The sequence below is a fragment of the Macrobrachium nipponense genome, chromosome 18 (genome assembly GCF_015104395.2).
Source record: "Macrobrachium nipponense isolate FS-2020 chromosome 18, ASM1510439v2, whole genome shotgun sequence".
In the NCBI taxonomy this organism is placed as follows: domain Eukaryota; kingdom Metazoa; phylum Arthropoda; class Malacostraca; order Decapoda; family Palaemonidae; genus Macrobrachium; species Macrobrachium nipponense.
Window position 1 is genome coordinate 76089353 of NC_087211.1, and position 23288 is coordinate 76112640.

General features: G+C 48.8%; 1 protein-coding gene across 1 annotated transcript in view; it reads left to right on the forward strand.

Annotated features, from left to right (window-relative positions):
- Nucleotides 1-23288, forward strand: part of LOC135197212 (ubiquitin-associated domain-containing protein 1-like) — a gene marked incomplete at its 5' end in the record, with an annotated part of 128437 nt that overhangs the window by 28850 nt on the left and 76299 nt on the right. The window contains 1 exon segment of the mRNA XM_064224268.1: nucleotides 6983-7133. Within this exon segment, the coding sequence (XP_064080338.1) occupies nucleotides 6983-7133 (151 nt within the window).

The window sequence follows — 23288 nt, forward strand, 5'->3', positions numbered from 1 at the left end:
ACAGCTGTGCACTGGACTACGTACGTACTACTTGGAAGATAAAACAAACAAACAAAAATTTTGTTGTTGTTAGTCGCCGGGTAGATTAACATTTTTCCAGAGATTAAAGAGCTGAATTTTGTTTTGAAGGTATGTCAACCGCGTTAGTAAAATATGTATAGCCTAGTATTTATGCATTATATTATTAAAGTGTTTTGAATGATGCTAAAAGTATTTCATATCCGAGGAACAGTAGTAAATTTCCCCACAATGAGTTTGGGTACATATGTATATCTAAGATGACTTAAATTATAAAGCCTTTTATGTATAAGCTAGATTTTGCAACAACACATATCTTACGAAAAATTACTTATGTGAAGATGGTTTTAGTAGTACGAATGATAGTTATTGTATCGTTAAAAATATTCAAAGTGAACGAAGTCGCAAAGTCGATTCTATGTCATGTTTTTCCTAAACGCGTTGACTTAAAGGAGAACGTTATTTTGGTTGTTTTATCACTGCCACAAACCCATAACAATGCAGTGTATGTATGAATTCTAAACTATTATTCACTACCAAAATAACGATGATATTTTGTATTGAAAATAAAATGTTACTATTCCAAACATTATTACTACGTAGCATGAATAGTACTATAAATATTTCGAAAGATAATCTTGCTGTGAACGCTACCATAATTTGATTTTCATATACGTACTTACATTTTGTCAGCTGGCTGGCCTCGCATAGATAAAATTGATTTCACTGATATGGAATTACTCCACGAATAGCCTTTTTTATTATGAAGATATGACGACTTAAAGGAGAACGTCATTTTGGTTGTTTTATCACTGCCACAAACCCATAACAAATGCCAATGCAGTGTATGTATGATAATTCTAAACTATTATTCACTACCAAAATAACGATGATATTTTGTATTGAAAATTAATGTTACGTATATTCCAAACATTATTACTACGTAGCATGAATAGTACTATAAAAAATTTCGAAAGATAATCTTGCTGTGAACGCTACCATAATTTGATTTTCATATACGTACGTACATTTTGTCAGCTGGCTGGCCTCGCATAGATAAAATTGATTTCACTGATATGGAATTACTACCACGAATAGCCGTTGTTATTAATAAGATATGATCGATAATATATAAGGTAAAAATGCTTTTATGTATTTCGTTTACGCTTCGTCGCCAATAACAAACAGCAATACTTACGATAATCTATGACAAATAGCGTTTGTATGACTTCATTGTTCAGAGAAGTTTATATACGAATACTGCCAAAATAATAATGAAGTTCGAATTAATTTTAGCCTTAATGTTATTACTACTGTAATTACACTACCACTACTATTAAAATTTCTAAAAGTTTATCAACAAAAATGTCGCTTTGAACGCAACCGTATACATAACCATTTTCGTACGTTAAGGTATATGCTTACATTTTGTGGCTGGCCACTCCGACGATAAGTTGAGTGCAATGATGTGGAATTATTCTTTGAATAGGCTATTTATTAATGAAGATATGGCTATAATATACAGGCAGTCCCCGGGTTACGACGGGGGTTCCGTTCTTGAGACGCGTCGTAAGCCGAAAATCGTCGTAAGCCGGAACGACACTTGGAAATATGTCTTAAACTAATAAAAAGTTATAAAAACCTTACTTGTAATCCTTTGGTTACACTACATGTTGTTTCCTGTAGTTTTATGTACAACCTGGAGTTATTTTCATAAAAGAATGCTGGTTCTTGAAGGTAAAAACTATTGTAATCCTCTGGTGACACTACATTCTTGAAGTTTTATGTACAACCTGGAGTGATTTTGCAAAATCTTGAGGGCTACAAGAACAGCTGATTACTATTTACATATCATATAAGACTAATTAAAGTAAATGTATCTTTAAATAGGCTTATATATTAGTATCAACAAAACATTTCCTGCCATGAGTCAGAGGCCGTTTAATGAAACGACACTTCTCTGTCCTATCTGTTCAGAAAATAAACGTTACGTCAATCCCCGGACCATTGTTGCCAAAGCGTCTCTCTCTCTCTCATCTCTCTCTCTTCTCTCTCTCTCTCTCTCTCTGAGCAAATTACATTGGAAACTTGACATACGATTGCCCTAATATACGAATGTTTTGAGATATAACAGAAAATTTGCAAAAATAACAACGCTTTGATATCCACAACGAAATAAAATTTGAGAATAGATTTTTGGGGGGGAGCGATGATTGTTAGTTGTATAGGCGACCGATACATGGCGTTCAGTCTGTTTGTTTGTTGGTGCTGCATGTTAACACGTCGTTGTTTAGTTCGTTGTATTTGCGCCTATTTTTCGTGTTATTTTGTCTATTTTATTATTAACCATGGGTCTCAAAGCTAAAGACAAAGCAGGTGATAAGAAAAAACCCAAGAAAATGATTTCGATGGAAGCAAACATGAAATTATAGCAAAGCATGAACGTGGCGTTCGTATCGTCGATTTGGCAAACGAGTATGGTCGAAATCCATTCTACAATATCCACGATCATCAAGCAGAAGGAAGCTATAAAAACCCCCGAGACCATTGTTGCCAAAGCGTCTCTCTCTCTCTCTCTCTCTCTCTCTCGTCTCTCTCTCTCTCTCTCTCTCTCTCTCTCTCTCTCTCTCTCTCTGATCAATTACGTACTGGATAATGTCTCTCTTTGGATACTTCGATTTTGCCTAATATTGAGGGCTACAAGAACAGTTGATTACTATTTACGTATCATATAGACTAATTAAAGTACACGTATCTTTAAATAGGCTTATATTATTAGTATCAACAAAACTTTACTGGCATGAGTCAGAGGCCGTTAACGAAACGAACACTTCTCTGTCCTTAAACTCGGAGCGTCGGAAGAGCCGTCCTCTCTCTCTCTCATCTCTCTCTCTCTCTCTCTCTCTCTATCTCTCTCTCTCTCTCTCTCTCTCTCGTCTCTCTCTCTCTCTCTCTCTCTCTCTCTGATCAAAAATTACTGGATAATGTCTCTCTTTGGATACTTGGAATTTGCGTTGTAATCTAACCAAAAAAAAAATTCGTTTTGTTATTATTACTGGAAACAAGCAATGATATTTCATTATTTGCGCTTTTGGACTGTTATATGTAAACTAGTAGTGTATTCATTCGCGCTCGGAAACTAGTTCCGCATATGATGGCGTCACTAAAAAACATAGAAAAATACAACATAAAAAGTGTCGAAAATCATCATAATCTCAAACCAGTTTAACGAAACGAACACTTCTCTGTCTTAACTCGGAGCGTCGGAAGACGCTCTCTCTCTCTCTCTCTCTCATCTCTCTCTGATCAAATTACTGTATAATGTCTCTCTTTGGATACTTGGAATTTGCGTTGTAATCTAACCAGAAACTTCGTTTTGTTATTATTACTGGAAACAAGCAATGATTTTTTCATTATTTGCGTCTTTGGAACTGTTATATGTAAACTAGTAGTATTCATTCGCTCGGAAAACTAGTTCCGCATATGAGGCGTCACTAAAAACATAGAAAAATACAACATAAAAAGTGTCGAAAATCATCATAATCTCAAAATTTTTGTTGTAATCTAACCAGAAACTTATTTTTATTAATATACTGTGCTAAACTATAAAGGATTTTTATCATAGTATGCGTTTTTTAAAAGCGTCGTTAACTCGGAGCGTCGGAAGCGTCAGCGTCGTAACCTCGGAACAAGCGTCGTAACCCAGGACGGATTTTTCCATTGAATATTTAAGAAAAAGCGTCGTAACCTCGGAACGTCGTAAGCCGGAACCGTCGTAACCCGGGGACCGCCTATATGTAAGAATGTCAGTTAATATCATAATGTGAATGTTTGTGTACGTTGGTGGTTATCGCACTGCAACTACGCTTAGCCTACCAATGAACGTCGTACATAAACCTTGAATAGGCTATTTATTTCGAAGATAGGACAATAATATATTACTTGAGAATGGTTTTATTACCTTTATTGTCAGTTAATATCATTATATGAGTCTTTAAATGAATGTTGGTAGTTATCGGACCACGGCCGAGGGTTAGCCTACCGAAAAACATCGCATACGCAACACAACAAACCCGTGATGCAGCGATTCATACCAGTGATGTAACATGAGAAACGGTCCAAGAAAAAACCCGTGATTAACTGGATCCGTGAATACTGATCCGTGATTAAGCGATGCCCCACTGTACGTATATTAACCTTACGACATCATTCTGCTAAGCAGTTGAATTGTCCGAGGGGTAGGCGCATATCCTAGTTACTCTACGGATTGCGACTTAGACGAGGAGTATTCTAAGTGAACTGCAACTCGGGGTTGCCTGCAACCTCCCAGGAGTTTCCAGTTTCAATTTTATATACTTATGGTTTTGTCACGACAACACCATTTCAGCTTTTGTATTTACCGAAATTCGTTTCGCCTAAATATAATTGCTCGAGCATATCTTTTTATGCTCGGTGGTTCTAGCCAAACGCATTCCTTTGTGGAAAGGATTACTTGCAACTCAGGATGACGAGTCGCGACAGCTACTGCGTATTGAATTGCCCGACTCTGAGGCAATTCAGTACCAGCTGCCGCTTCGAGATGCACGGTTGGTTATATCTTTCTCCCCTGCTTTGATTGAATACCAACCGTATCTCTGCCCAACAATCACGGACTTATGTCTCTGATTAACGGGGATTCTCGCATACATGAATGACCATCTACTGCTGTGACGCTCGAATTCATCGCCTTCAGTATTGCGAGAATTTACAACAGAGATATCTCTTCGACTTTCATCTTTCTGTTTACCGCACGGTAACAGAATTCTGTAATGGTCTCTTGCTGCATCGCACTGCGATAATGCGAATGATTTTTGCGGAATCTGAGTTTGTCTTCAAAATATCTCGTATTCGGAGGTGTGCAATTATTCATTGTTCACCCCGGATTAGCAGATGTATTGAATGACATCGCCTACTCCTACACCTGCCAGCTCTACTTCCAAACGTTCAGCCCATGAGAAAGGCAGGTTCTTCAGGCGGCTCTCCCCTGTGTTTTTCATTACTGAAGAACGCCCCGCTTTCATTGCAACTACGACTTCTCACCGGACAGCAATGAATAGCGGTTTAGCGTTTTCAGTCATTTGTAAGCACAGGTTATGAATCTTGAATCCTTCTCTCGATTCGTCTGTGAAGCATAGGTTGCATTCAATATCTACCTTCGTCTTCAACGGCACATAGTGTTGTTTCTCCTTAGCTGAGATTCAACAACTATGAGAATGTTTTGCCTTCAGGGACCTCGGTCTCTAGAAGGCAATTGACTTTCGCCTGTTGGGCACATGCCTTAAGAGAATCACCTCGCCGTCCGGCATAGGTGACAAACAAATACATTATTTGTTTGGTCTCTCGCATAACCCTTTCAAAAAGGCGAAGTCATGTGACTTACTCGGATGCTTGGACAACTTGCCTCACTTCCGATACCGAACCAGTCAGTCGGCAGCTGTCAGAGCGCCCGAGTCAGTTACGAACTACGCTGTGGACTTAGTTCGGTTGTTACAAAGCAATCATTACTTCGTCTTAATAGCTTGTCACAGTACCCATACCATCGACACCCACCATGGAGTGTCGGTGTCCTATCCACTACCGAGAACTTCGCTGCATGGGGATAGGAGGATGCGAGACTCTTCGTGGCAAACGGACAGACCAGTATGGGTACTGGACATCACCGAAGTCGAGAAGAGGGATAGGTCATGCGACTATTCCCTTCTTTTCCTCTGAGGAAACTGCATGACTTTTCCTGCGAAGTCAAGCATCCAGGGGATGGGGGATCCATGACGCTCGATTTCATACCGAACTTCGTAGCGAAGAAACTCAGAACCCTTCGGTCCCTGACGATCGGTTCGAGTCGTTCACAATCCCCTCCCTAATGGACTTCACCGCCTTCGATGCGAAGGAGATGCTGCTTTGTCCGCAAGAACTTCTCCGTGGCGCAGGTACTGAAGGCAGGGGTCTGGTCCAACCAGATCACATGCACCTCCTTCTACCTTCGGGATATTGCCCACAGGTCCTTGGATCTTTTTTCCGTGGGACCCGTGTGGCTGCTCAACCTGTTGTGTAGCGAACCCAGGACCCTCGCAGGCTGAACAGCATCGAGTCCTGGTGTGACCGTAAGAATGGATGAGTGAATGAGAGTGTGACTGGCTCCTTTTCCCACCTTTTTCTTCCCCTCTACCTGTGGTTAGAGGGACACGGTCGTCACCCTGCTGGATAAGGACAAGATGCAGGTGAGCTACTCAACAGAGCCCCATCCTATCCCTTTCACTAGGGGTAGGAGGGTTTTTTCCACCACTCCTCCAACAAGGGGGAGGAAGTGGATGCCAGCTTGAGACAACCCATACTTTATGTTGCCTCTTGCAAACAGGAACAAGTTCTTGCTTGCTGGTACGAAGAGATACGCTTGCCTCTCTCTTAGTACTCGGCCCAGAGGTCTGACCATTGATCATGCGGTGCACACCCGATCATCAGACAGAGGCTTGGATCCCTCCCTCGCTCTTACGACCAGGGAGGCATTCCAGGATGGACGAACACCAGTCTGTTCATCAAAAGACTCAGATTCCTCCCACCAAGAAGTGAGTCTTCCTATTGTTAAAGGACCGATGGTTTGTATTACGTATCGGAACAATGGACAATTTGTCGAAAATTGCATTTTTCCTAACTATACAAACCTGAGGTCCTTTACATATAGTCCCTCCTCATGCCACCCCTCACTGGGCCAAAAGCAAAAGTGATTTGTTTACCTCGCGCTGACTGTCGGACAAGCAGTTAACTACCGTTCTCCCTTGTTCGAAGCTTACGACCGTTTTCCAGCTGCCGCTAGCTACTTCCTATTGTTAAAGGACCTCAGGTTTGTATAGTTAGGAAAAATGCAATTTTCGACAAATTGTCATATTTAAGTCAAAATTGTGATTTTGTAATCCTTGTTAAATTACAGATATCCTCCTGTTGGTGGAACGTAGGGAGCCACCTCCACAATCTTCAGAGCCTTCTGAAGAGGCTGCTTCTCCTACTTATGACCAGATTAACAATGCAACAGCTCATCTTCCTAAACGCAACGACGAAAATAGAGATCCAGACTCCCCATAGTACATCCTCCGATGTGAGTAGGAAACTGTTGTTTCTGTGGGTTAATGTTAAAAACAGTACCCTAAAGAAAGTAAGGGTACAGTGTAGGTTAAATTCCTTTTGCCTCTTTGCTTATCTGTTAAGAAAAATACTCTTGAGTCATGTAGAAAGTTATTGGGATTGCATGATAAACATGTCACATCTTGTATTTACATTTAAAGATATTACTTTTCATGAATATGTTGTCAGCTAATATAATATTCAGAAAGATTGAATTGTTCCTACACGATATACGTACAAACCCTCGGTCCTTTACATAAGGAATTACTTTCGGCGTAGCTAGAATTACGGCCGTTAAATTCTGGAACAAGGTGGTTTGGCAGTAACCACCGTGTGCAGGTGGGTAGGCCAGCCTGCCCGGATGTGAACACTCCACTTTGTTTTCGGCCATCTTCCGATGAAGACGTGAGTTTGTGAGCTCTTGCTGACTGGCCGTTGATCATTTTCCCGGTAGAATCATTCTTTTTTATTTCTGTTTTTGTTCCGACACGGCATACAAACCTTCGGTCCTTTTACAATAGGAAGGTTACTAGCGGCAGCTGGATAGGTCATAAGCTTTCGAACAAGGGGTTCGGTAGTTAACTGCTTGTCCGACAGGCGCGCGCGCGCGACTGGGAGGTAAACAATCACTTTTTTGCTTTCGGCCTCACAGCGAGTGGATGTGTGTTCTGCGCTCTCTGCCCGCTTCATCGTCGTTTGCTTTCCTTATTTGTATGGTTGTGTTTCTCTTTGTGTTTGCAAGATTTATTGTAAGTACAATCATTTCCCTTTTGTTTTCATTTATTGAAGTGAAATTAATTGATCTGATCGATTATGGATTCTCCTCGCCCTACTATCATCCGGCGACTGTGCCCGGGAACTGAGGGGTGTAAGTGCGGTAAGTTCCGCTCATTCCCTGAGATCGATCCCCATGTGTTATGCGCTCGGTATCGGGGGCGTGAGTGTACCCGCGCCGAGCCTTGTGATGTATGTCGTGGTCGGAGGCGCAGTGGGGCTTGTACGAGGGTAGGAAGAAGCGAAGGCCGGCAAAGGAGTCGTCGGAGAGCTCTCCCGCGACTCCTTTGGTTACGGACACTTCATCTTCTTTCCTGCCCCCGGCTCAGCTCCCACGGTTGGCGCCTTCCCATGCGGGGGGGTGTTTCCAGGTCCTTCTCCTCACCTCTTCTTTCGAGTGTGGAGGAGGGCGCTGGGTACCCTGACGTGGAGTTGTATTCTGAGTCCTCTATCCGTTCGTCTACACCGCGCGGACGGGTAGAGGCCCCTTCTAACCACCCGACCTTTGCTTCCCCAGGTGCTGCTGCTGTGAGGGACGACCTTGGACAGGTGTGGGCATCGTTGGGCTTGCAGGGCGTGCCGAGTGTCCAGGGGCTGCTCTACCATCTGGCTGGCTCTGTTGCGGTCACGCATGCCACAGTGACCACCACTACGGTGTCAACCCCAGGCTATGCTGCTCCTCCTCATCTGGTGTATTCCCCGCATGCGGTGTCTGTAACACCAACTTCATCGGTGCAGGGGCCGATCGCCTTGCCACGGGGGAGTGTGATGCCACCGCCACCCGGGTTTGCCGTGCTGCCTCGACCAGACTTCGTGTGTCCGAAGAGCTCGCCCCTGGACCTCCCGCTGATGCCAAGGATGTTGGTGACGCTGGTCCGTCCTCCTGGCTTGTCTGTACCTCCTGCCGTACCTGCCCAGCTGCTGACGAGTGATGAGATGTTGCCGACCACTGCTGCCGTTTCTGTACCTGCCGTTCCTGCTGTGACTGTTCCTGCTGTTCCCGTGATGCCTGCACCTGCTGATGTCGTTCCTGTTCATGGCGCCGCTGCTCCCGATGTTTCGGTTGCTGTCTGGACAGGTGCGTCCGGGCCCTGTTGCTTTGGCAACAGCAGCCCCGCCTCCGCCCTGGATGGCTGACTTGACATCGGTCCTGAGGAAGCTGACGAAGAAGAAGAGGAAGAGGAGGAAGGTGTCGTCGTCGTCTTCGTCGTCGTCGTCTTCTTCGTCGTCGTCTTCTTCGTCGTCGTCGTCGTCTGCCGCCTCTCCCCCTTCGTCTTCTAAGGCTTCACAGCCTAAGAAGAAGAAGGTTGCCTCCTCCCCCCCTAAGAAGTCTCCTTCGGGAGCTTCTAAGGGCCTGTCTCGCTCCGGCGAGACTGGGGGTTCTTCCGCTGGTCCTCCTGCTCCTTCGGGAGCGGGGCCCGTCTCTTCTTCCGCAAGGAAGAAGACTACGGGGACCAGAGGGGTGTCGGCTAACACCGGCACTTCCTCACCTGGTGTCAGAGGCTCTGCCACTGCATCAGGTTCCGTCTCGGCCTCTCGTTCGCGAGAGGTACCGAGTGTACGGTTGCCTACCAGCGACCGTGCAGCCAGGAACCAGACGTCTGAGCTCGCTCAGCGTCAGGTTCACGGCACGGAGCGGAAGACTGGTGACAGCCGCTCATGCGACTCACCAGACCAGCTCTCGCTCTCGTGGCGACCAGCTGGCTACCCGGGCTGACATGACGGTCCACGACCGGCCACGGGCTGAGGCTGGGAAGAGGTCCCCCCGGTCGCCGGTGCCAGCCGTGGCGTGACGTGCTGCGAGGACAAGTCACCGGTCCTCACCGAGGACAGTGGAGCCTGCAGGTCGCCTGACCGTCGCTCTCACAGAGCGATCGGGTACAGCAACCAGCACCAGCTCTTCTGACACTCGAGATTCTGGGGCCGCTGTGCTTAGTCCAGCCGTTCTCCACAGCGAGACGGTTCGACCAGGCTTGCAGCTGTTGGCAATCGCCTGTAGCCATCCAAGCCTGCTGGTTCTGCCAGCGAGCGAGGGGGGAGCATCAGGTCTGCCTCTCCCATACCTTCAACCTCCTTGGGTTGCACCGGAGGAGAGAGGTATTGAGGAGTGATCGTGAGGGGTCGCCCCTCATGATCCTACCACGACGCCCTACGTGCCAGGCACGGTTCTCGGACAGACCAGGACGTATGCGCAAGTGGCTGGAGGAGACCGAGAGGGGTCTGTCGCTGTTCCCCCCCTCGAGGGGGGAGGGTCTCGGGAGGTGCTCCTGTTCGAGGGACTGGACGGTCCTACTCCTCAGGATGCAGTGACTCCCGAGATCCAGAGGAACTTTGCCGAGGTTATTGCGCTGATTCGTCAGCACAACGACCTCGGGGAGGGGTCGCCACTCCCACCTTCCGAGCCCACGTCCTGGCTCGAGTCGTTCTGGGGCCCGAAGAGGGAACCCAGGCCGACGGTGGGATTGCCGCGATCAGAGCTCGCCGACTCAGTTCTGAACCAGGTTGAGTCTCTTGTCTCCGGGCAGGAAGGCTCTCTCAGGTCAGGCAGGTCGAGCAAGCTACTTCCGCCTCCTCTACTGCAACAGCGGCGATTCTATGTGCCGTATGAAGACCCCGATCGACCCGCCGCCCAAACAGGTGTGAACCCGGGAGTTAGCCAGGCTAACACCGGGGGTGTCTCTGCAGCAGCTCCTGTCAGAGAACCTATGGTTCTCGCAGCAAGAGGCACTTGGCCTGGAATCCACTGCCATGGCAGCTTTCCAGGCCGTCTCCTGGCTAGACCTGTGGTCCCTCACAGTGTCTAAGGTCGCAGCCAACTCTGGGGGAATCTCTCACGAAGAAGACTCGGCCTTCAGGAGGCTTTGCCAGTCTGGAGGAAGAGCCATCTCCTTCCTAGCCCACCAGACGGTAAACCTGTGGGCCAACCTGGTACTCCGACGTAGGGACGCTGTCCTTACACGAGTATCCAGGGCGGCTGGGCGTGAGGCGGCATTAGGGCTTCGTAATGGACCTTTACGGAGTTCCTCATCTCTCTTCCCAGGAGAGATGGTGGACGCTGCGGTGGACGGACGGCGCACTGATGACAGTGACCGTCTGGTACACCAGGCAGTTTCGAAGGCTTCTGGGCAGCCTCGAACTGCGGCCAAGCCAAAGAGCTCGGCTAGCGCTTCCTCGGTAGCTAAGACGGTAGCCTCGTTGAAGCCCCATGGAAAGACTCTGTCTTCTTCGTCTTCTGCCAAGGGGGGCCATAACCAGCCCTCCTCCCAGCCTTCTTCTGGCGAGAGGGGCTTTCCTGGGAAGGAAAGTCGAAGAAAGGGGGGAAACGCTAGGGACGGCGTTCCCCCTCACCTGCTGCCGGAAGTGGGGGGGTGCCTGGCCAGCCATTGGGCAACTTGGCAGCGCTACGGCGCTGAGACCTGGATAGTAGATGTCCTTCGGGAGGGATATCTATTACCCTTCGAATCTCGGCCACCCCTCACCTCCAACCCGATCCAACAGCAATCGTACGTTCTAGGCTCTTCGAAGGACGTAGCATTAAGACAGGAGATACAGACCATGCTGAGCAAACGAGCTGTAGAGATCATCACGGATCAGTCACCGGGCTTCTACAGTCGTCTTTTCCTGGTGGAAAAGTCTACGGGGGGCTGGTGCCCGGTGATAGATCTCTCTCCCCTGAACCGGTTTGTTCGCCATACCCGGTTCACGATGGAGATGGCACGCTCCGTGCTCGACTCCATCAGGGAGAACGATTTCATGCTTTCAGTGGACCTGAAGGATGCGTATTTCCAAATACCCATCCATCAGTCCTCCAGAAAGTACCTCCGCTTCATCCTCGACGGGACGGTGTACCAATTCAGGGCACTTTGCTTCGGTCTCTCAAACCGCCCCACAGGTGTTCACGCGAGTGTTCACTCTGGTGTCTGCTTGGGCCCATTCGCACGGGATACGTCTGATGAGGTATCTCAACGATTGGTTAGTCCTGGCGAGCTCCCGTTCGCAGTTGCTGCAGGACAGGGATCGGCTACTCGAGTTCTGTTGCGATCTGGGGATCGTTGTGAACTTCGAGAAGTCCGATCTCGAACCCAAGCAGAGGATGAAGTACCTGGGTATGCTGATCGACACGGTAGCAGGGCAAGTCTTCCCCGCAGACTCGCGGATCAACAGATTCAGGGAGGCAGCCAACCAGTTCCTGTCTCGGCAGGAACAGGGGCAAAGCTCCAGCGATGGCAAGTCGTGATCGGTACACCCTGCCGTCACTCGAGAAGTTAGTCCCTCACGGGCGTCTTCACCTGAGGTCTCTTCAGTGGAGACTAAAGGAGAGTTGGTCACAGGCAACGGATCCCCCAAACTTTCCAGTGTCCCTGACACCGGAGGTGAGGCAGGACCTAGCCTGGTAGCTGGACAACAGGAACCCCTTAAAGTGGGGGGGGGCGCACACCTGGAGGAGTTGCTGACCTCAGGAGTGTGTGGACGAGCACGACAAGCACCTTCACATCAATGTACTGGAACTCAGGCAGCGTTTCTCGCGCTCCAAGAGTTCCAGGACCGCTTCATGGGACACTCAGTGGTGTTGATGTGCGACAACACCACGGTGGTGGCTTACGTCAACAAACAGGGGGGCCTAGTGTCTCTCCCGTTGTACCAGTTGACTCGGCAGGTGCACGAGTGGGCCGAGGCTCACTCAATAGAGCTGTTGGCATGCTACATTCCAAGGAAGAGGAATGTAGTAGCAGACAAGCTCAGCCGTCGGGATCAGGTGAAAAGGACCGAGTGGTCTCTACACCAGGACGTGGCGGAAAGGCCTCTTTGACCTGTGGGGGCGACCAGTCGTGGATCTGTTCGCCACCCGGCACAACAGAAAACTTCAGGATGATCCTGGTGGCTCCCAAATTGCCCCAGGCCATTTGGTATCCGGACCTGCTGGCTCTTCTCGCAGGAGAACCGAGAGAGATTCCCCCTTGGCACAACCTTCTCGTCCAGCCACACGTAGAGCGGTTTAGACGGGCCACCAAACAGTCCCATGTCGCCCCTTCGACTTCACGGCTGGCTGTTATCCACCATCTCTTGCGAACGAGAGGCTTTTCTTGTAGCGCAGCAACAGAGATGGCTGGAAACGTCCGTCAGTCCTCTGCAGCTGTGTACCAGGGGAAGTGGGCCATCTTCTGTGGTTGGTGTCGTAGACGGGGTATATCTCCTCTCAGAGCCACTCTTCAGCAGGTAGCGGATTTCCTTGTTTTTCTTCGCTGAGAGAAGCTCCTCTCAGTCCCCACAGTCAAAGGATATACAGCCGCCCTGGCACTAGTCCTGAAACTGAGGGGACTGGATATCTCGAACTCGTTCGAGATCTCCTTGCTTATGAGGAGCTTCGAAAGGTCTTGCCCACCCAGGGAACCCAGGCCCCCTGCGTGGGACGTGACTCTCGTCCTTAGGAGTTTGACTCGAAGACCCTTCGAGCCGCTCCGAGAGTCGTCAGACAGGGATCTGACCCTCAAGACCCTCTTCTTGCTGGCCCTGGCATCAGCGAAGAGAGTAGGGGAACTTCATGGTCTTTCCTTCGATGTACGACACTCCAGGGGATGGGGATCTGTGATGCTCGATTTCGTCCCGAACTTCGTTGCGAAGACTCAGAAACCGTCGGTCCCTGACGACAGGTTCGAGTCTTTCACGATCCCTTCCCTAATGGACTTCACTGATAATGATGCAGATGAGATGCTGCTTTGTCCTGTGAGGGCGCTACGGCGCCATCTGAAGAGAACTCGACACCTCAGGCCTGAGTGTCGACGCCTCTTCGTTAGCACCGGGGTAACCAAGAAAGAAGTATCCAAGAACACTTTTTCTTTCTGGCTGCGTGAGGTCATCAGGAGGGCGTATGAGGCTGATGGTAGTGACGACATCCGTACGTCCCGTCCGAGAGCCCACGAAGTCAGAAGTATTGGCCCGTCATTGACGTTTCGTAAGAACTTCTCCGTGGCGCAGGTCCTGAAGGCAGGTGTCTGGGCTAACCAGACTACCTTCACCTCCTTCTACCTTCGGGATATTGCCCACAGGTCCTTGGATACTTTTTCCGTGGGACCCGTGGTGGCTGCTCAACAAGTTGTGTAGCTAACCCAGACCCTCGCAGGCTGAGCAGCATTGAGTCCTGGTGTGACTGTGCGAATGGATGTGAGAATGAGTGAGTGACTGGCTTCTCTTCCCATCTTTTCCTTCTCCTCTACCTGTGGGCAGAGGGTCACGGTCGTCACTACGCTGGTTGAGGACGAGATGCAGGTGAGCTATATGACAGAGCCCCATCCTAGCCCTTTCATTAGGGTTAGGAGCAGAATATCCACCACTTCCTCCTACAAGGGGGGGGGAAGTGGATGCCAACAAGAGACAAACCCATAACTTTATATTTGCTCCTGTACAGGAACAAGTTCTTACATTGCTTGTACGAAGAGACACGCTTGCCTCTCTCTTAGTACTTGGTCCAGAGGTCTGACCATTGATCCTGCGGTGCACACCCCGATCAATCGGACAGAGGCTTGGATCCCTCCCTCGCTCTTACGACCAGGGAGGCATTCCAAGGTTGGGCAAACACCAGTCTGTTCACAATAGACTCAGATTCCTCCCACCAAGAAGTGAGTCTTCCTATTGTAAAAGGACCGAAGGTTTGTATGCCGTGTCGGAACAAATGACAATTTGTCGAAAATTGCATTTTTCCTAACTATACAAACCTGAGGTCCTTTTACACATAGTCCCACCTCATGTCACCCCTCACTCTGCAGTTTTTGCTTGGGCCTAAAGCAAAAGTGATTGTTTACCTCCCAGTCGCGCGCGCTGCGCACCTGTCGGACAAGCAGTTAACTACCGAACCCTTGTTCGGAAAGCTTACGACCTATCCAGGTGCCACTAGTAACCTTCCTATGTAAAAGGACCTCAGGTTTGTATAGTTAGAAAAATGTAATTTTGGAAAAATTGTCATTTTAAATATGTATATACGGTGTTTGATATTAATACTAAATTCAATCAATTTAATTGATATGCAAACCCAGTTTTTGGGATAGCCTTTATAGCCGCCTTTTTACTTTGTGTTAAGAGTCGGCGGCAAAGGTATGCCAACATCTTTATTATTTACATACTTTCGCCCTTTAACGTGAGGAAGAGATATGTACACAGGGGTCCTCGAGTTACGACGTTGATCCGTTCTTAAGATGCGTCGTAACACGATTTTCAGCGTAAGTCGGAACATTGAAAAATACCACATGATTTAATGTAAATACCTATCAATAACAACGAGAGAACAATTCCTTACCTTTATTAATTTGATTGGCTTGCACACTGGAGAGGAAGCTGCGGTGCTGGAGAGACTGGGGGAGGTTAGTGAAGAGAAAAAGAACCTCCAGAAGTTGCACCAATAACCTTTCCATTTCAATTATTAGACCACTACGCTGCTTAGTTATCACTGTCGCTTTCATAGGAGCAGATCCTTTCACATGTTCAACGATGCGCTCTTTATCTTTGATAATGGTAGCAACGGTCGAACGGCTAAGGCCAAGCGAGCGGCCAATGTTTGTTGGCGTTTCTCCCTTCTCAGATCGCTTTATAATGTCCACTTTAATTTCCATGGTGATGGCCTTTCTTTTCTTCGATGCACTACCATCAGAAGAGTCCGCCTTGCGCTTGGGAGCCATAACAAAATGGAGCAAAAAGTTACAAAAACGATACAACACGAGGGAGAGAGAGGCAGTGTAAACACCAAAATGGTGTATGGGCGAGGAATGAGCGTAGCGAAGCGACGCCGTCCTCTCCCCCACAAAGCGTATTCTTCCGCCGTGCGCCCGAACTAGTTTCGCGTTTGTTTTTTTACGTTGCTTACGACGCTAAACCGCGTAAGACGGAACGACGCAAAATATTATTTTTTATATTTTTATGGGGGCGCGTTCGTAACCACGAAACATCGTAAGTCGAGACCGGCGTAACCCGAGGACTTACTGTATCTAAATGAGGATGAGACGTATTTAACGTGAGTGATATTGATCCTGTAACGAGACATGTATTCATCCGAAATTTACGCTTACGCTTTGGGAATTACAAAGGGGAACTTCAGAGGTTGGTCCTTTGTTTTGTTTTTCTGGTAATTTCTCTTCTCCTTCGTCCTTTCACTTACTATCGGACAAACATAGAAGAGGGGGCAGGTGGTGTTCGTGTTTTGGGGATTTCCTCTCACTTTGGAGGGCGGTGCTCTTGGATGCGAGAGGAATATCCTTATTACTTTAATAATTTTTTATATTTTACAGACTAACGGTGATTGTGTTCACAGCAGTATTGGTTGGATAGCGCTTTGCTTTGTATTGGTTATCCTAACCTTGGAATTGTACTTGTGACTTGTAGCATGTTGTGATACTGATCCTCGAGTGTGCACTGATCCCCTGCTGGTAATCATATTCGTTTACCACTACCACCCTGGAGTTAGGTCACTGGACAAAGCTTTCGGCGTTGCCCTGTGATGTTTTAACTCTTCCTGATGGTAGAAGTCTCGCAGAATTTGGAGGAATCAAAGAGGAAGAGAGCTCGTCAAGTGTCGTCATCTTCCTCTTTCATATCATCATATTGTTCCGATACGGTATACAAACCATCGGTCCTTTACAATAGGATGGTACTTAGCGGCAGCTGAACCAGTCGTAAGCTTTTTGAACAAGGGGTTCGATAGTTAACTACTTGTCCGGCAGTTAGTGGTACGCTTGACTGCGAGGCGAGGAGCCACTTTACTTTCGGCTGTGCTCTTTGTCTGTCTGCCCTCTCCTGTCGCATGCTTTGTTTTCTTCACTGCGTGAAGGCTTTCTCACTTTTTCTTTTACTTGTGTGTGTTGCAAGTACTAAAGTAAGTGTGTGTCTGTTTTACTTTTCATTTTATTATGGAAATTACTAACCAAGAGCCGGAGAAGCCCCCCCGCCCCCCCCATCAACCGTAGACTATGCCCGGGTATTGGGGGCCGTAAGTGTGGGACTTTCCGCTCTTCCGTGGAGGTAGATCCTCATGATTTTTGTGCTCGGTGTCAAGGGCGTGAATGCTCTCACGCCAAGACTTGTGATACATGTATCTTTTGGTCGTAGGTGGCAGTGGTAGCGCTACTGGGGAGGGACAAGAAAGCCAAGCGGAAGCTGGCTAAGGAGTTTCGTCAGAGGACTCCCTGGCTACGCCCTTGGTCACTGATTTGTCTTCCTCCTTTCTCCTTCCGGCTCAGCTCCCTCGTATGGCTCCTTCTGGGAACCAGCAGCAGCTCTTCTGACACTCGGGACCGTCGCCACTGTCCTCGGTCCAGCCGTTTGACCAGGCCTGCAGACCGATCGCCACCGCGGGTTTACAATTGCCTGCAGCCCCCCTCAGCACACCGGCTCTGCCGGTAGGTGGAGCCGGTGGGCGCGGGGGAAGCGCCAGGTCTGTCTCTCCGATCCCTTCAACTTCCTCGGCTTTACCGGTAAAGAGCGAGGTGATCAGGAGCGATCACGAAGGGCGCGCCCCTCGTGATCCCGCCATGACACCCTACGAACCTGGCAGCGGTCCTCGGACCAACCAGGTCGTACGCGCAAGTGGTAGGAGGAGACCGGGAGGGGTCTGTCGTGGTTCCTCCTGTGGAAGGAGGAGGCTCTCGGGAGGCTTTCTCGTTGAAAGGGCTTGACGGTCCGTTTCCACAGGATGCAGTCACTCTCGAGATCCCGAGGTCGTTTGCGGAGGTGATTGCGCTGATCCGTCAGCACAACGACCTCGGAGAAGGATCGCTGCTCCCACCTATCGAACCCACATCGGGCTTGGAGGCGTTCTGGGGACCTAAGAAGGAACCCAGGACGGCAGTGGGTCTGCTGCGATCAGCTTTGGCTGACAGCGTGCTGGGTCCACTTCTACCGCGACAGAGGCACTTTTACATGCCTTCGGAGGACCCTCTGCCGCCCAAACAGGTTAACCCAGAGCTAGTCAGGCTAACTCTGGGGGTATCTGTGCCTCAGCTCCTGTCAGAGAACCTCTGGTTCTTGCAGCAGGAGGCACTTGCCTTGGAGTCTACTGCAATGGCAGCCTTCCAAGCAGTCTCCATGGCTCGCACCTGTGGTCCCTCACAGTGTCGAAAACCGCGGTCCTCCTTAGGGAATATCACTCCTGAAGGGGACCCTGCTTTGGTGAGAGTGTGCCAGTCTGGGGGTAGGGCTATCGCCCTACCTGGTCCCACCTTGATGGCCAACCTGTGGGTCCCACCTGGTTCGGCACTTCTCCGGCGTAGAGACGCTGTTCTCACCTGAGTGACCAGGGCAGCCCAGTGTGAGGTGGCTCTGGGTCTTCACAGCGGAACGGTGCTGAGCTCCTCCTCTCTCTTCCCGGGAGAGATGGTGGACGCTGCGGTGGAAAGACGGCGCACTGACGACAGTGACCGTTTAGTACACCAGGCAGTCTTGAAGGCGTCTGGGCAGCCTCGAGTTACTGCGGCCAAACCTAAGAGTTTGGTTAGCGCTTCCTCTGCGGCCAATACGATCGTATCGTCGAAGCCCAAAGAAAAGTCTCTGCCTTACACTTCTTCTAGGGGCGACCGTCACCAGCCCTCCTCCCAGCCCTCCTTCTCACGAGGGGGGGCAGGTAAGAAGTCGAAGAAAGGTGGGAAACGCTAGGGACGGCGTTCCCCCTCACCTGCTGCCGGAAGTGGGGGGGTGCCTGGCGAGCCATTGGGCAACATGGCAGCGCTACGTTGCAGAGACCTGTATAGTAGACGTCCTTGGGGAGGGATATTTACTACCCTTCTAGTCTCTGCCACCCCTCACCTCCAACCTGGTCCATCTCCAAACCTACATTCCTGCTCGACCAAGGACGTGATGCTTTTGGCAGGAAGTAGAAGCCATGCTGAGCAAACGTGCTGTGGAGATCAATCAGGATCAGTCGCCGGGCTTCTACAGCCGCTTCTTCCTTGTGGAGAAGTCTACGGGGGCTGGCGCCCGGTGATAGATCTCTCTCCCTTGAACCAATTCGTTCGCCAGACTCGGTTCACAATGGAAACAGCACGGTCGGTGCTCGATTCCATCAGGGAGAACGACTTCATGCTTTCTGTAGATTTGAAGGATGCGTATTTCCAGATACCTGTCCATCAATCTCCAGGAAGTACCTGTTGCACGACAGAGATCGACTCCTCAAATTCTGCCGTGAACTGGGAATCGTGGTGAATCACGAGAAGTCAGAGCTCGAACCCAAGAAGAGGATGAAGTACCTGGGCATGCTTATCGACACGGCAGCAGGGCAAGTCTTCCCCGCAGATTCGCGGATCAGCAGATTCAGGGAGGCAGTAAGACGGTTCTTGTCTCGACAGGAACAGTCAGCTCAGCAGTGGCAAGTCATGATTGGTCACCTGTCGTCACGGGAGAAGTTAGTCCCTCACGGGCGTCTTCACCTGCGGTCTCTTAAGTGGAGACTAAAGGATGTGTTGGTCACAGGCAAGGAACCCTCCCTTCTTCCCCATGTCCCCCCTGGCTGGACGACAGGAACCTCATAAGAGGAGTATACCGTATCGGAACAAATAACAATTTGTCGAAAATTGTATTTTTCCTAACTATACAAACCTGAGTCCTTTACATATAGTCCCACCTCATGCCACCCCTCACTCTGCGTTTCCTGGGCCTCAAGCAAAGTGGCTCCTCTGCCTCACAGTCGAGCGTACCGCTAACTGCTGGACAGTAGTTAACTACCGAACCCCTTGTTCAAAAGCTTACGACCGGTTCAGCTGCCGCTAAGTACCGTCCTATTGTAAAGGACCTCAGGTTTGTATACAGTAGTACCTCGAGGTACGAAATTAATCCATTCCGAGGCGCCCTTCGTATCATGAGGTTTTCGTATCTTGGACCACATTTTACATGTAAAATGGCTAATCCGTTCCAAGCCCTCCAAAAACACCCCAGTAAATTTCATAATAAAGCTAAATTGACCTATAAACAATGAAATACTACAACAATTTGGACCATTCAATACCTAAATTAATAACAAAAATGCAAAACCTGTAAATAAGTGTATATTAGTGTACATGGTAACAAGAAATATTACTGTACGTAAAATGTGGAAGCTTACCTTTTCGAGTGAGGCTATCTCCAAAAGTGGCGGCAGAGGAGGAGGACAAATGGCAGATACGTACACTTAACTTTACGAAACACTAAAAAATGTCAGAAAAACAAACTAAACTTTACAAAACACATTAACAAAACTAACACTTAACTTTACAAAACTTAAAATTTATTTTGTCTTTTTTTGATTTTTACATTTCTTTTTACTTTTTTATACTTTCCGTTTACGGAATTATTCGAACCACCCATGAGAAGCCTTGAACTATGGGGTTGCCGTTGATGTCCCCTCTCCGCCGCCGTTTTTGGCTTGGGCAATCAAATCGCTAAAAATAGCGCTGGCCTTCTGGCAGATTGCCGTCTGGTTTATCGTATCGCCATCGATTTCTTTGTCCTCAATCCATACAAGAAGCAGCCTTTCCATTTCATCATGCACATGGCTCTTCTTGTTGGACAAAATAGTCACGCCCTTGGAAGGTGTAGCTGCTTTGATGGCTTCCTTCTGCTTAAGGATGGTGCCTATCGTCGACGGATTTCGGCCGTATTCCTTAGCGATCACACTCAACTGCAAGCCAGCTTCATACTTTTTTTATTATCTCCAGTTTTGTCTCCATAGAAAGCATTCTCTTCTTTCTGTGAACTTCAGCAACTTTCTTGGGACCCATGACTATACTGTACGTAATTAAGTTATGTAGTACATATACTAATTAGGTTCTCACACAACACAATAAAGCAGCACAACGAAATCACTAACGAATTTACGTTACTAAACGAAATCGTTGGACCGAACGAATGCTGCATGCGTACGATAAAGATTCTGGTACGAGGTGGCCGGGTGGGGTAGGATGCCACCACGTACGTACGTATAAGATGCATGATGGGAGGGATGCTGTCTAATAGGAGAGAAGGATCTCATGGCGGTGGCTAGCATCAGGAACCAATGGGAGAGCAGGAGGATGGTGGCGAGTCTACTAGAACTAAGATGGCGGCGCGCGGCGCGAGTTTCAAAATTGTTATCGGGCGAATCTCAGACTTTCAGAAACCTTTCGTATCTTGAAAACTTTTCGTATGTAGAGCCGTTAAATTTTTCGCATTGGCTTTCGTACCTCAAGTTTTTCGTAAGTTGAGCCTTTCGTATCTCGAGGTACCACTGTAGTTAGGAAAAATACAATTTTTGACAAATTGTTATTTTTCATCAGTCTCCACCCCTTCAACTCCTAAGGCTCTTTGCCGTAGAGGGAGAAGGTAGTCTCCCCTCCTAAGTAAAATTCTTGTCAAGTGACTTCTAAGGGTCTGTCTCCTCAACTGAAGAGGTGGTTGGGTCTTCCGCTGGCTCTCCTGTTCCTTCGGGAACGGGAACCGTCGCGCTGTCCCCAGGGCCTAGTTTATATTTGACAGCGTCTCCAAGGATTGAGAGAGAGAGGAGGAGAGAGGAAGAGAGAGAGAGAGAGAGAGACGAGAGAGAGAGAGAGGAGAGAGAGAGAGAGAGAGCATTGGTGGAAGAATAAATGGGAGTGGTTAAATGGCGGTCGGAAGCGTGTGTCTGTTATGGCGCTCTGTTGTGTAGATCGGTGGCGGGAGTCTGTTACGAAAGTCGTGAGCAGTAAGGCGTTCCGTGAAGTCAGAGTTGGTTTTGGCAGCAGTTATCCGTAGGTTGTTAGTTGATTTTTTGGTATTTGATTGATTTTGATGTTGTAAAGTTGTTGTGTGTGTGTCTGTCTGGTTGTGGTGAAGTAGAAGAGGTTGGTAGGGATTTTCGGTGTCTGTGAGTGGTGGTTGGGGAGTGTTGGTGTTGGTGGGTTGTTGTGTTCTTTCGGGCTGTTGGTGTTCTTCTGCTCAGTTATTTGTCGGGATGTAAGTTGTTGTGGGGTTGTGGTTCTTAGTTGGTTGGTTTGGTGTTTGATTATTGGCAGTGGTTATGTGTCGGCTAGTCTATAGCCTATCCAGCGGACAGCACAGCCTAGCCCGGAGTATCTGGAACCAGAGGTGAGTATGTGTTTGTGTTTTGTTTGTTCGGTATTTCATTGAACCAATTGTCCTGCAGGTAAAAAGTAACGTAAAGGAGAAAGTGTGACTGTGGGAAACTTTGTCAGCTTGTAGATCAAGGTAACTGTGGGGAGTTTGCTTGCTTTTTTATTTTTTGCTTAGCTTTGTTTCTGCCACAGTAGCAGCTCCCCTGATGCACAAGACAGATGCTACCGTCCTCGGTCCAGCTCTTTTCCGCAAGGAGACCACTGGTCCAGTCCTGCAGCTCGATCACCACCACGGGTTGGCGATCGCCTGCAGTCCTCCCAGCCTATTGGTTCTGCTGGTAGGCAGGGTAGGAGCGTCAGGTCTCTCTCAACCTCCTTGGCCACTGGGAGGAGCGAGGCTAACAGGAGTGACCGTGAGGAGTGCGCTCCTTACGGTCCGGGCCATGAGAGCCTATGAGCTTGGTTTGGTCTTGAGACTGAACAGATCATACGCTCAAGTGGTTGGAGGAGATCATTGGGGCCGGATGGCGAGGGCGATGACGCTTTCCTAGACTCGTGGTGACCGTCACCACTGTTCATGTGATGGTCCTGCTGGACCGCGCACGCAGAGACCAGTGTGGGCTCCCCCTTCGGTCCTCTTGAGAGGTTTTGGCCTCAACGAGGACTGGGACGCATCGGAGGACGGTATTGGCTCTCTCCTGTCAGGTGCACGCTCAGCCCACCCAGACAACAGTCACGGTGGTGGCAGACGTTTCCCCTACAGTATGAGTTTCGTAACCCTCCTCGGGAAAACGTTTTCTCCAGATGGTAATGTTTTCCTAGACTCTCAGACCGCACGGGGCACCAAGCGGGCCAATATCCACCCCGCAGGGTTGGTCGGCTCTGCCAGTGACTCGCTTTTTCGGTGCTAGTTCCGCTGGCAAGGCAAGTGAGAGCGTGAAGTCTTTCTCCCGCATTCCCTCTCTTCCTATGGCTATGCCGGGAGGGGCAAGGTGAATGGGAGGGATCCTGCAGATCGCTCTCTGTAGGATTCAGCGTCGGAGGACTGCGTTCCTGGAGGGACCTTCGGATCCTACTGGACGTACGTCCACATTGTTGAGAAAGGATCTTGCCCATTTCCTCCTCGATTTCTATAGGAATGGAGGAAGACCACCACCCGATGATCGTCTGATGAAATTCGGGGGGTTTAGGCGACTGCTTAAAATTCTTCGGAATTTCTAGCACTCTCTTGAGTGTTTTTGTCTTTTACGATCTGCAAACACTTGGGTGAGACCACGGTCCAGAGTGGGCGAGACGAGAATT